Here is a 12,739-nt window from a genome sequence, read left to right as displayed (position 1 = left end):
GCAGCGCGGTCCCGTGGGTTAGATGCGCGTTCATAATGCCGAGGGAAATAACTCTCAGAATAACGTTATTAGCACATTTGTACAACTTGAGGAACGCATGTTTTTAATAAGGGCTAACGAGTTACAGACCACTCTTTCCCAATGTAAGTCAATGGGAAAAAGTGTTTCCGGGCCCAGCAACCTAAAGGAAGTGTAGTACCGCCGTTTGGCCACAACGAATATGCGTCTAACAAGTAACATGTAATATAAGGAATGGAAATGTGTCATTATGAAATACAAGTCCCCTGAAATAAATAAACGTGTCATTATGAAATACATGTCTCTTGAAATAAATAAATGTGTCATTATGAAATACAAGTCCCCTGAAATAAATAAACGTGTCATTGTGAAATACAAGTCTCTTGAAATAAATAAATGTGTATTTAAATGTACATGTATACATATTTATTGCCTCATTTATTTATTTCAGAATTTATTTCATAGGCATATTTATGTATATATGTATTTATTTAATTTTGGCTTAAATGGCATTCCATACTTATGTCCCCATCTCCCCACATGGATCACACCTATTTACTGCAGTTGTTCATGTATACCAGTAGTCTGATACAATATTTACCGTTTGAAAGGGTGTTAAATGAAATTTGGTGATGATTAATGGTTTTTGTGTTAATGTAATAACAGTTTAAACAGGACCGGTCAAATTTGACCGCGAACACCAAAGTAAGGGGGGGGGAAACGAAGACAATAGGAGGGTTAAATTCATTGTTGGTTATAAAAGCCCAGGTTAAGCCGAAAATAAAACAAAACACTTGTAATGTTACTTCAATGTGAAGTGTCAATTCAATTGATGCTACCTCGATCCCAAGCAAAATATATAGGAACAATTCAAATGTAGCCTATAAATAGCTGTAGGCCTACTCCTGAATATAGTACAATATTTAAGTAAATGTTTTGACCTGGCTCAGGGAAGCCTAGACACTTATTATTCAATCTACTGTCCTGTGAATAAAGTTTTCCAAAGTGGAGCAAAAAAGTTATGTATTCTCCCTAAATGCAAGGTATTTTCTGTTAAATGTTTGCTAACAAGTTAAAGATTCCGAAGAGTTTAATATTAAATATACTTTGGGTTTCAACAATGGGAATACAATATATACCGTATATAAAAGCAACGCATCAATTTTATGCACATTTTAAATAACTTTTTACACAGCTCTGTAGCTTAATTTTAAATTATTATTATTTATGATAATATTTTTGTATTGATAAATACATATTGATAATGCGTTAGGCCTATAATTAATCTAAATGTAAAAAATTACTAGCAACTAAACTCAAGACCCTCAATTAATGACTTAACATTTTCTTACTGCAGACAAAATGGCCGAATAGAAAGTGAGAGGCATTCATTAAAAACGATATAATCGTTCCTATAAACCCTTAATAAGGGTGACTTATCATAAAATAATTAGTATGAAAAAATATCTGCAGGGATACGCAAATGAACAAATATTAAGCAACAGAGCAAAGGCTTAAAGTACACGGTAATAGAGCAAACTCTCTGTTTTTAGGGAGCATGGTTGGCAATGTAAGGCCCTGAAGTATCAGGTGGATTGTCTCTAGATTCTTCAGACCTCCAATGATCTGCTAAAGTGATGTGGTGCCAGAGAGAGGGAGGGGCGATCTTAGTTTGGGAGATAAGCAGGAGGTGGCGAGGTCAGGTAGCGTAGTCTTGATGAATGTTTGCTCTGTCTTTCACACAACGTAAGAAATACCTCTTAGAAATCAGAAGAAGAAGTAAACTGCTTGGCCAGGCATTAATTCACGTTAACTGAAAGATTATATTTACATGTGTATCCCTGGTCTCAACATAGCGGTAAAATGGAAACTGGTGGTGAAGGTTGCTGGGAAAGACAACAAGTGGATCGAAAGGTTTCTGGTATAATCTTCAGGTGGAGGCGGAAGTGCAGATTCAGTTTGATGACTGTAGGTGGAGCTTCAGGCTGCAGGTGTCTGCAACCTACATTTTTCTGTAGAATGCTGGCAGAGGCTGTAGGTTGGGGCTGGGGCAGATGTTAGCTGCTGTATGAAGGCTGAGTTTAACTTTGAATGTGGCTGTAAGGAATCTGAAGATGAATTAAAAAGCTGAATTTTCACAACATAAAGCAGTCATGTCATGCTCTCTATTTCCACCTTGGGCCTTCTATTGGTCTTTTAAGTCCTTGAACCATCTTTTGCCCTCTTGCCTTCTTGCCAAAGTACACTTTAGTAATCAATAGACGCCCAATAATGTATCAAGTGATTTTGTGTACATCACACTCTCTTCATTAACATCATTAACATAAACAATATGGAAATAAAACTAATGAAAGCACTTGATATTGCAACATTAATATAGAGACCTGTTGCTGTCGTTATAAGGAATATAATATATTAATGTATCTGTATACATACAGATAGTAGGATATTTACTTACAGATTGGAAACAGATTTTTATGAAACATATATTTCACTTCCAAAAAAAGTAATAATGTCTGCATGTTGGGGATGTTATTACAACACTTTAGGATTGCTTTTGGCTTGATCTACAACTCTGATGATCTACAGCTGACTGCATCCTATATCTTTGAAGGATATGACAAAATAAGTGTAACTATCAATGGTAAATACAATACCTAATTTCTCTAGTTTGTTTCTTGTACTGGAAACATGTGATTTGGCTGATGGTATAATACAACAAGATATCGACCCCACACGGAACCTGAACAGTTTTATTGTTTGAATGCTTTAATGTCTATACAATTAGAGAATACTATTCAAAATAACTACACACACAATCACATTACATTTTGAGTTCCATGAAGTGAAGATTGTGAATGTCATATCGACTGCGGAGGCATATTATATTTGTGAGGATGTTCACTAACAAAACTAAAGTATACAGACTCATTCACAAAGACATTTTGCACAACTTAAAGATACTTCCCCGAACAGGAGGGAAATTGTATGTCAGAAATGTAGTAATTATTCTGCAGCCACAATGCCATGTTTTTCGTCATTATTTGTTATACTGGTAATCTTGTAAAGCAGTAAGAGCACAATGTAAAGTGATAAAGCTAGCACTCTTCATTCAATACATGCATTAGAAACCCAAGGCTGCGTTCTGTTTGTCATCATTTGTCAAGGCAAAAAAACACACTGTCCCTTGTTTACATGTAACATCATCATGAGTGTCACATTTTTTAACCAACCCTTTTATCTACTTCACAATAGTTGTTATGGTAATGAAAGAAAACACAATGCTAATGATAACATGGCTACTCATGCTACTCAGTATGCATGACAGGAACCATAGCTGCGCTGGCCAGCATCAGTGTAGTTATTATCACCACCAGTGTACTTCCCCTGAGAGGCCAGACTGTTTGCCTGTGGACAGAGAAGATACATAATAATAAATAAGCAATACAAAAGCAAACATTCAGTAATTATGTGTAACGTATAAGATCAGGACCATGTGTTTTATCTGCAGCAAATAAGCTGGACTTACCTCGGCTTTCTTGATGAACTGCTCAGTGGCTCCTTTCTCATTTTCTTTATGTCCCCTCCAGGCTCTCAGTGCAGACGCCTGCAGCGCTCGGCCGAAAGAGAACGATAGGATCCAGGGTTTGGCCAGAGGGCAGTTGTTAATAGCATTGAGATGGACAGTAGCCTCTTCTTCACTCTGACCACCGGAAAGAAAAGCCACACCTGCGGGGAACAAAGGAACATGTTACTCTCATTTGGTTTTTGCAAACTTCAAACATATAGGTGTAAAACCCTCTCTCTGGCTCACCTGTGACTGCTGGGGGGACAGTGCGGCGCAGGGCGGTGACAGTCGCCATTGCAACCTCCTCTGGGCCGTACTTGGTGGAGCAGCTGTGTCCAGAGGTGACCATGTTGGGTTTTAGGAGGGTGCCTTCCAGGTACACATGGTGGTCCGACATAGCCTTGTACACTGCAGTCAGGACCTACAATACACACATTGTTTCCCAAAGAGATAACACACAGGTACTCCCCCTCCTCACTGTGTCACTTCTTTCTCCAGTAATAACAACATCACCCATGCACATGCAGTATGTACGGAAAGAGGCACGCACCTTCTCAGTGATGCACTGGCTGCGTTTTAGGTCATGATCTCCATCAGGCAAAATCTCCGGCTCAATGATGGGCACAATGCCATGCTGCTCGAAAATGGACATCTTGTTAAAACAATACAGTTGCATCTCATATAGAGATTATTTATAATATTGGGTACTTACCTGCTGGCAGATACTGGAGTAGCGTGCAAGAACATTTGCATTTTCTGTGATAGCCAGTGTTGATGGATTAGTTTCACTGACTTTAAGCACACAGCGCCACTTTGCAAAGACTGCTCCATCCTTTTTATATTGTGCACAGCGATCGGACAATCCATCTAGACCTGCGGCAGAGGTGTAGAAAATATACATTTTTTGTTTTGTAATATACGGGTGATGTGAGTGAAATAAGCAGTGCACAAAGTAGTTTTTGTCTGACCCTGCGTGGTGGTTTCTCCAAAGGTTCCTGCCAGGGGCACGACACCCTTGTCTACCTGAGAATAAAAATGTGAGAAGTGATGTCAAATTCTCATCAACAAAAACAACTAAATAAGGGTTGTTTGTGGATGGTAAACATTGACGTGCGAAACTTGGCTAAAACGTTTTTGAGTCTCCCCGCCAAGCTATTATAACCGTAACAATTGAAGGTCAATGCCTAACTCGAAACATTTTGCAAGAGTTTTGCAAAAGTTTACCGTTTAGACACAACCCTTACTCAGCGTACAGAATAAATTGCCACAAACTTACATATTTATTACAGATGCAATCTTGATACCACAAAGGAGGGTAGGATTATTCAATATTTGATAGTAAACTGCCACACCTTGATGCCAACCAGGATGCCCCTGTCCCTGATCATCTTCACGAAGGGAATGCCTGTATCAGAGTTCTGGTACAGGGTCTCATGGAAGAAGATGATTCCTCCAATGCAGCCGCTGACTCGATCGTCTGCGCTGAAGAGAATCTGCCGGTACTGTCTGCGGTTCTCCTCCGTGTTCTCCACTCCCACCTGAGCCAGCCGCTTAGCCATGCTGCCTGAAACCAACATGATGTGCACATGGGATGTTAGTATTCATACTGTGAACTCTTGGTACTTGGTGGGCTTTATTTGTGACATAATTGTTTTTATATATTAATGGCACACATGTTTAATTACGTTTTAGGAAAAAGTAAATGTGCTACAGACCTACAGACTCATCTGCAGCCAGAATTCCCTTCCCTGGAGAAACTATGCGTAGAGCGGTCTCATGTAGCTCCCTCTTCTGCGCCTCGGAAAGCGTTGGGAACTGATGTGTCATCCTGACTGATTGTCCTGCAGCCTTTGGTTGGAGTCGCCTTAAGATTGTTTTATCAGACATTCACAACCGAAATTAGACGGATATAACCCAGCATTGCTGTTTGTTAAATGTCTCCCTCAACATATTGGCCCCTATTGGTATTTTCTCATGTTGGTTCCAATGAGCGCTGAACAACCTACTGAAGAATCAGCTTCAATAGATGCTGTTCACAAAAGGTAAAGAAAACATTGTCTGGGTTAACTAGTGCATCATTGATTGATAACATAAATAATTGAGTGATAACTTTAACCTATAGTTGTCCAACATACAAATGAAACCTCATCATTCACTAAAAACCACAAAAAGTATTAGTTGATCCCTACAGTGTTACATTCCTGTGTTGTTGTAGCATACAGGCTAAAGAAGTGGAAACTGGTGCAAGAAACAAAAGTTAAGACAATCGTCAAACTTACTAACCACGTTGATAGCACTGTTGATAAAATATAAAACCGGCTTTAAATTCTCTCTCAAGTACAAATTACATTTTGGTTTACACCAACATTCTTAAAGCAGCAAGTTAACAGACCATACGTGATGCAGGTACATTCAGATGTACCCATTGAAGTCAGTGATATTACCCTACATTTAAATAAGAGATGAGCTGTTCATACCTGACAGAAATCAAATATGTCCTTTCCTCTGGTGTGATGAACACTGATCGGAGACTCTCAGTCAGCTTCATTTTGTATCCAGCTCAAGTATGTCAAACCTCATAAGCCCACACCCCTGGGCGGCGCTTGTACACCCATCTCTGCCCTATATCAATTAGCAGATTTTTGATGAATCATTCCATTTGAATACAGACATATGCTGGTTTTATGCTGATGTTACTTTTGTGCTTCCAACTTGCAGTGCTGGTGTAAATTGGATGTATCAACAATTATGTTTTTATATTTAAGTTTTGCATACATGCTGATGTGTCTCAACTCAACAAATACGTCGTATTAGGAAACAATTGATTCTATCAGCAGCATCCTCTACCCCTAAAGCAACCTAATTTAAGACATTTAACCCCCCATGGTGTGCTATTTTTATTTTAATGAGTCAAATCGTACCCAGAAGAATATTTTAAGTCTCAAGATAATTTGGTCTTCATCCCTGAATTCACGGGGGAGGTTTCAGTCTCAGAACAATTCCAGCACTCGGTTGTCTTTGTTGTTAAAGAAGTACATTTCCAGGTTACATTCAATGTAAATTAACGTGGTGAAACGTCCTAAATTAAAGACAGAAATAGGTCAGCTAAATCCTTTCATTTTTGAAGTTGGAATTTTTGTATGTTTTCCTCTCAAAAATACATACATACTACAACATACTCATAATGTTAAATACAACAATGTGACTACATTTCTGTGAGCTTAACAGTATCATCACCATGTTTCTAATTTAGAATTTGAGGTATGAGCTATATGTTCAGGAAACAGCATGTTTTTTGTTGTGTGTTCCTGGTATATGATGTTACTATTAGGTTATATTCAGTGGGATAGTCAGCAGTGTTTCAGGGGACTCCTCCCTTCACTACTGTGGGTCACTGTGCCTCTGAAACTAGATATGGGTCACTGGACTGCAGCAACACAAGGACCTGTCTAAGACAAGGGCCTGAGAGGTATTCAGTGTCAGGAGGCAGCGAAAGGAGAACCCGGAGCCCCCCTTTCAGGGAGATACAGTTTAAAAAGTTTAAAATAGATAGATGACTTCAATAAGAACAGCAATTATACGTGACTTCCTCCGCCGGGCCCTCATTTTTTCCCCTCTGTTACCTAATTAAAAATATTTAATGATGATACTTTATCTGGTCCTTCATTTTCTGTCCTATTAAGTTTGTCCTCGATAGGTTTTTCAGCACTCCTTTAAATAGGTCGACCCAAGGTGTCACTGATCCTGCAGACACATTTCAATAGAGCCTTGATTGAGATTATTTTTATTGCTGGAGATAAAGGCTACATTTGCAGTACATTGTTTTATTAAAACACTAGTTTACATATTTTTTTGGAGCTCAGTTGCCAACACAATTCACATTCAGACTAGAATTGACTGAATATGCACAGACACATCCCATTATTACTTGATTGTAAAATGAAACACATATACCCAGACTACTTTTGGTAATACTTAAGTATTCAAATAAATAATAAAGGTAATGTGATACATAGAAATCAATAATGCACTAAGACATTTGCTGTACCAAGGAGCACAACATGTTTGCTTACAAAACATTCATTTCAAAAGGTTAGGATACATCTTAAATAATGTAGATAACTTAGCTTTCAAACAGCTTCATTATATACTCGCAACAATTCAAATGTGTCAGTAAAATATAGTTTATTTCCAGTTGACTTCTTCACTAAGAGCAGTCGTCTGCTTTGTAGCCAGGTCCATGGTTGCCAAAGTAGGAGACAGTTCAGTGGGAGTTGAAGGAGAATGAAAGATTTTATCGCAGTCAAAGTCATCAAATATGTCTAATGAAAGGCCTCTCAAGGCTTTAGCTGGCCAATCAGGATGAGTCCTCAGCTCCAGGATGACTTTAACAGGCGTCTTCTGAAGGATGAGTGAGTCAAATGAAGTGCCACGAAAGAAAGCCTGCATCTTTAAACACTCCAGGTTACGAAGCCGGTTCACTGGAGTCTTGCACAAAAGCTGCAAAAATAAATAAGAATATTAACTGAGACATATGGTTACTATTATTATTATTATTATTATTTCTTTCACATTAAAGAAATGGAAGTCACATTTACAAACCTCAGTGAGCAGGGAGATCAGAGCAGAGCTGAAGGTCTCAGGTAGGATGTAAGGAAAGTCCTTGACCTTTTTTAACATGATGATGTGGTCCGGCTCTGCAGGTACTGGAAACTGCAAAAGAAAAAAAAAGTCTCAGACAATTGACACAAAATCACATGTAAACTAATAAACATTGAGTTGTTATGCCCTCACCTTTCCTGTCACCAGTGAGAACAGCATAACCCCAAAAGACCACCAGTCAGCAGCGTGATTGTACGGACCCCCACTTAATACTTCAGGAGCTGTTCAGACAAAAAAGGGAAACAATTATGGAAACAAACCTTACAATGACAAATGAGCATCACTTAGACCAGGGGTGCCCAACCTTTTTTGAACCGAGAGCTACTTTTAAAGTTGCCAGTCTGCCGAGATCTACCAGTCCAAATAGAGAGGCGTAGCCATTTCTGACAGCCTACTACCAGGTATAAATACACACTTCTACTTGTATAAAACTGACCTTTGTACAATTAATACTTCATAAAATCCTGCAGATCCTTTATCTTACCTCTTTCTAATCTACACACATACAAGTATTCAACTGAAGTTACACAACAGTGTTGTTGATACAGAGTTGGAGTTTATCCACACCTCACTACAGTGGGTAATGTTTTCAAGAAACATTGAACAGTGCTGCCACATATGACACAGGAAAAAAAGAAAATACTCTGAACCCTTTCTTTGCCATTATATAAAAATAGTGTTGCTACAAAAATATAAATTAGGCTTACTAATAAGACAACTCAGATCTGAAGCTACACAGGAATCTGCTGCCAAAGTGCAATAAAAAAAGATTATCTAAAAAATGTATAGAATCAAACCCTTTTTTTGTTGCATTTTAGTAGAGTATAAAAAGAAATGCCTTTAAAATAGGATGCAAGCAACTCTAGTTTCTTAACCTGAATTGATAATAGACTATAATCAATTTAAGTTTGCATTCTTATACCATTTTGTACAATAATTATAATGAATAAGTTCAAACTTACAGCTGATTAATAACGGTATCTAACTTTAGTTTTTATTATATCAAAAACCTGTTGAAATGCTACTGTTATTTTTTACTGTCCCCAAAAAGCGCATCGGCAGCCTCCAGGAATGCTTCTTTCACAACTTCGCCGTCTTTGAAAGACTTCATGTGTTTCGCAAGAACGTGACTGACACGATAAGATGCTATGGTAGCAGCCTTGCTCTTGTTGTTGGGCCTGGTGGAAATGGACTGCTGTGCATTTAGCTGTCCTTTCAGGCCCCTCCCCTTTTGGGAGCGGAGGGCAGAATTAGGAGGGATTTCCGTCTCATCGCGTTTGTGCTCCTAAATTACTCTTCTTCGATAAAGCCACGCTCGCATTGCAGATGAGACAGATGGACTTTGAATTGGAATAGATACAAAAATAATCATCCTCCCACTCGGAGTGAAAATTATATATTTTGGGCTCTTTTGCTTCTGCCATAATTGCGGTCTTGTGTGTGTGCGGACTGTCACTCCTGTTGACACGGACAACGTCAGCGAAATAGTGCCCACCAGCCCACACATGGGGTCACGCCGGCCAATCACAAAGCTTTGATGCGTTCAAGTGCATTATTCTGGCACAGGAAGATTATGTCATAGGACATTAACGATAAAACCGAATATTGTTGTTCTATTTTTAGACACATCTCGCGATCGACTGGGAATCTCCCCGCGATCGACTGGTCGATCGCGATCGACTGGTTGGGCACCCCTGACTTAGACAATAAATGGGAATATTACAAAGATGTGCAATATGAACCGAAGCGCAGGTGCATCACATTCATAACTGGGTCAACTGAACCCAAAGGGAGTAGATGCTGCTACAATGTTACTCTAATGCTGATACTACATACTGTAGCTTCGAAACATGACATTTACCTCTAGGTGAGAAAAGGAAATCTCACCCATGTATTGGATCGTCCCACATATCGTGAATGCTCTTCCTCCTCTTTTTAGCCGCTGTGCAAGTCCAAAATCAGACAGACGCAGGTGACCTGGGTCATTGAAAACACACTGAAATACAAATGCACTGGTATTTATAGATCATGATTTAGAAAGAAGAGTCTTGAATTGTATGTGTATACGTATTTTATGGGCAAGCTTATGATGAGTATTTTTGTTACTAATGACATTTGCATTGTTTTTTTGTTTAGTGGCATGTGTTAGTCTTACTTTTTGCTGTGACAGTGACAACATGTATTCTAAATGAATGACCACACTAAATGTCTTTACACGTCGTAGGTCAAAAATGTAGACGACGTGCATTACCTTGATCACTTAAAAGAATGTTCTCCATCTGAGTCAAAAACAGTAAATAATTAATATTATAAAAAGTCATGATTACGCATTATAAATGGAGAAATAACCTTACATATAAAACATCATACCTTTACGTCTCTATGTATGATCCCTAAGTCATGCAGAAATCCTAGAAATAACAGAGGGTGAGATACTTGACATAAAAACAAGATAACAAGGAAGTGAAAATAGTTTAAAATATACATTTTTACAATGTCTTTTACAATGTCAAAGGTCAATATGATAACATCTTAATGATAAAAGTCTGATGATCACTAACCAAGCGCACTGCCCAGCTCTGCAGCAAACAGCCGGACCTCATCCTCCCTAAACTGGCCCTTCAGTAACCAGCAAGTGTATAAGTCTCCAGTGCTGCAGTAATCGCACACTGCAGAGGATAAAACACACGCACACACACACACGCACGCACACACACACACACACACACACACACACACACACACACACACACACACACACACACACACACACACACACACACACACACACACACACACACACACACACACACACACACACACACACACACACACACACACACACACACACACACACACACACACACACACACACCACACACACACACACACACACACACACACACACACACACACACACACACACACACACACACACACACACACACACACACACACACACACACACTTCTTATGTCAGCGGCCAGTATCCTTATAACCCAAAAGGAAGAAAAATAAAAAGCCTTGCTCATCGCACATTCTCTCTGGGGGGAAAAGGAAGAAGATGAAGACTGAAACACACATGCTTCTGACTTGTTAGTCTCCTGATGGTTGGGTCACATATTTGAATACCACTTTGGATGTACAAATATATGATCATGGCTAAAAACTTGAAAGTCATGCAGGCATTGCAGCATCTGAGCTTTACCCAGCTTTCTCATTAGATGGCAGTACACCTCTTCAATATCCAGCACTGGGCTTTGTACTGATTTATTTTACTATGGGACAAAGAGGGGGATTGGGGAGGGGGACACAAATAGTAGGATAGTTAAAGGGAAGAGGGGTTGAACTGTGCCATCGCTTATTCTTAATAACTCACTAAGGAAGAGATGGCGCTGTGTCTGCCAGCAGTCCTGCAGATTGTGGATGAATGGGTGTTTGAGCTGCCGCTGCAATTCAACAGTCGACACACACACGGAGTGAAAGTGAATATAACAGTGAGATGGAAAGGGAACTTCTGTGCAATATGATAAACTGTAGAAGAGAGTGATGACAAACCAAAACAGAATCATTCAGAGATCATTTAAACATATTATTCTTTGTTGGTTATTAAAAATGCAAGTAAAACATTGCCTTTAGCAAAAGTTGTACTTTGAGTAACCTCATTACATTTTTCAATAGTTCGTAAGTAGGACCAAAACCAACAATTATTTTCATCATACTTTCTTCATGATTATTTCTTAGTCTGTAAAGTTTTAAAAAGTTTGGAAAAAAACAGCCTTCAGGACTTCTCAATGTCCAAAGTAATTTCCCTAGATTGTTTGAACTATTCAACCAACAATCCTAAAACAAACACAAAAACACAAGTTATTGTTGAATTGATCTAAGATAATGGGTAATGAATCATAATATCTGATAAGCTGAAACCAGCAAATATTTGGCTTGAAAAATTACAAATGGATTTCTAAATCATTTATTTCCATGAATGGACTAATTGTTGCAGCAGAATAAGAACAGTAAAGTCACAGTACACACTGTCCACAGCTGAGAGTGCACACTGTGATACCTGAATGATGACTTCTTCTTTTGACTGCTCAAGCACTCCATGCTTCAAGATGTCTGACTTTGGTAGAACCTATGCAACAATATAGAAAGGATTACACAAAAACTATTCAATGTTCCTAATGCTGTTTGTTTATAGTACTGATTATTATGGCTAACCTTAACAGCGTAGGTCTTTTCTTTAAAAAAGTCCTTTACTTTCAGGATGGGTCCATATGAGCCTTTGGCTATGAATCCCAGGATCTGTGAAAAAGACATACATCACATTTATCTCAATGTTTCCCATTCTTTGCTTTGTCAATTCTGTTGAGCATCCTTGTTGTGATACCTTGAAATGCTCTGGTCCAGGAAGTGTTCGCTGTGGGAACTCAGGTAGGAAGACAGAGATGAGAGCTGGAGGAGTGTCTGTGTGGTCTGGAGGCTGCAGAG

General features: G+C 38.9%; 2 protein-coding genes across 2 annotated transcripts; both read right to left on the bottom strand.

Annotated features, from left to right (window-relative positions):
* Positions 1–3,330: 3,330 nt before the first annotated feature.
* On the bottom strand, positions 3,331–5,419 carry aldoca (aldolase C, fructose-bisphosphate, a). Its single transcript, XM_034207075.1, has 8 exons — positions 5,302–5,419; positions 4,939–5,150; positions 4,555–4,609; positions 4,299–4,459; positions 4,137–4,220; positions 3,833–4,007; positions 3,548–3,747; positions 3,331–3,426 (listed from the first exon to the last, which is right to left on the bottom strand). The coding sequence occupies exons 1-8, from the start codon at positions 5,411–5,413 to the stop codon at positions 3,331–3,333; spliced, it is 1,095 nt and encodes a 364-aa protein (XP_034062966.1). The 5' UTR covers positions 5,414–5,419.
* Positions 5,420–7,531: 2,112 nt separating this feature from the next.
* rskra (ribosomal protein S6 kinase related a) lies at positions 7,532–10,933 on the bottom strand. The gene is made up of 7 exons (XM_034207068.1): positions 10,810–10,933; positions 10,619–10,659; positions 10,500–10,527; positions 10,136–10,225; positions 8,381–8,469; positions 8,189–8,299; positions 7,532–8,086 (listed from the first exon to the last, which is right to left on the bottom strand). The coding sequence occupies exons 3-7, from the start codon at positions 10,525–10,527 to the stop codon at positions 7,772–7,774; spliced, it is 633 nt and encodes a 210-aa protein (XP_034062959.1). The 5' UTR covers positions 10,619–10,659; positions 10,810–10,933; the 3' UTR covers positions 7,532–7,771.
* Between the last annotated feature and the right edge of the window lie 1,806 nt (positions 10,934–12,739).

Source organism: Gymnodraco acuticeps, unplaced genomic scaffold (assembly GCF_902827175.1).
Source record: "Gymnodraco acuticeps unplaced genomic scaffold, fGymAcu1.1, whole genome shotgun sequence".
Taxonomy (NCBI): Eukaryota; Metazoa; Chordata; class Actinopteri; order Perciformes; family Bathydraconidae; genus Gymnodraco; species Gymnodraco acuticeps.
This window is presented reverse-complemented; position numbering and strand designations above follow the sequence as displayed.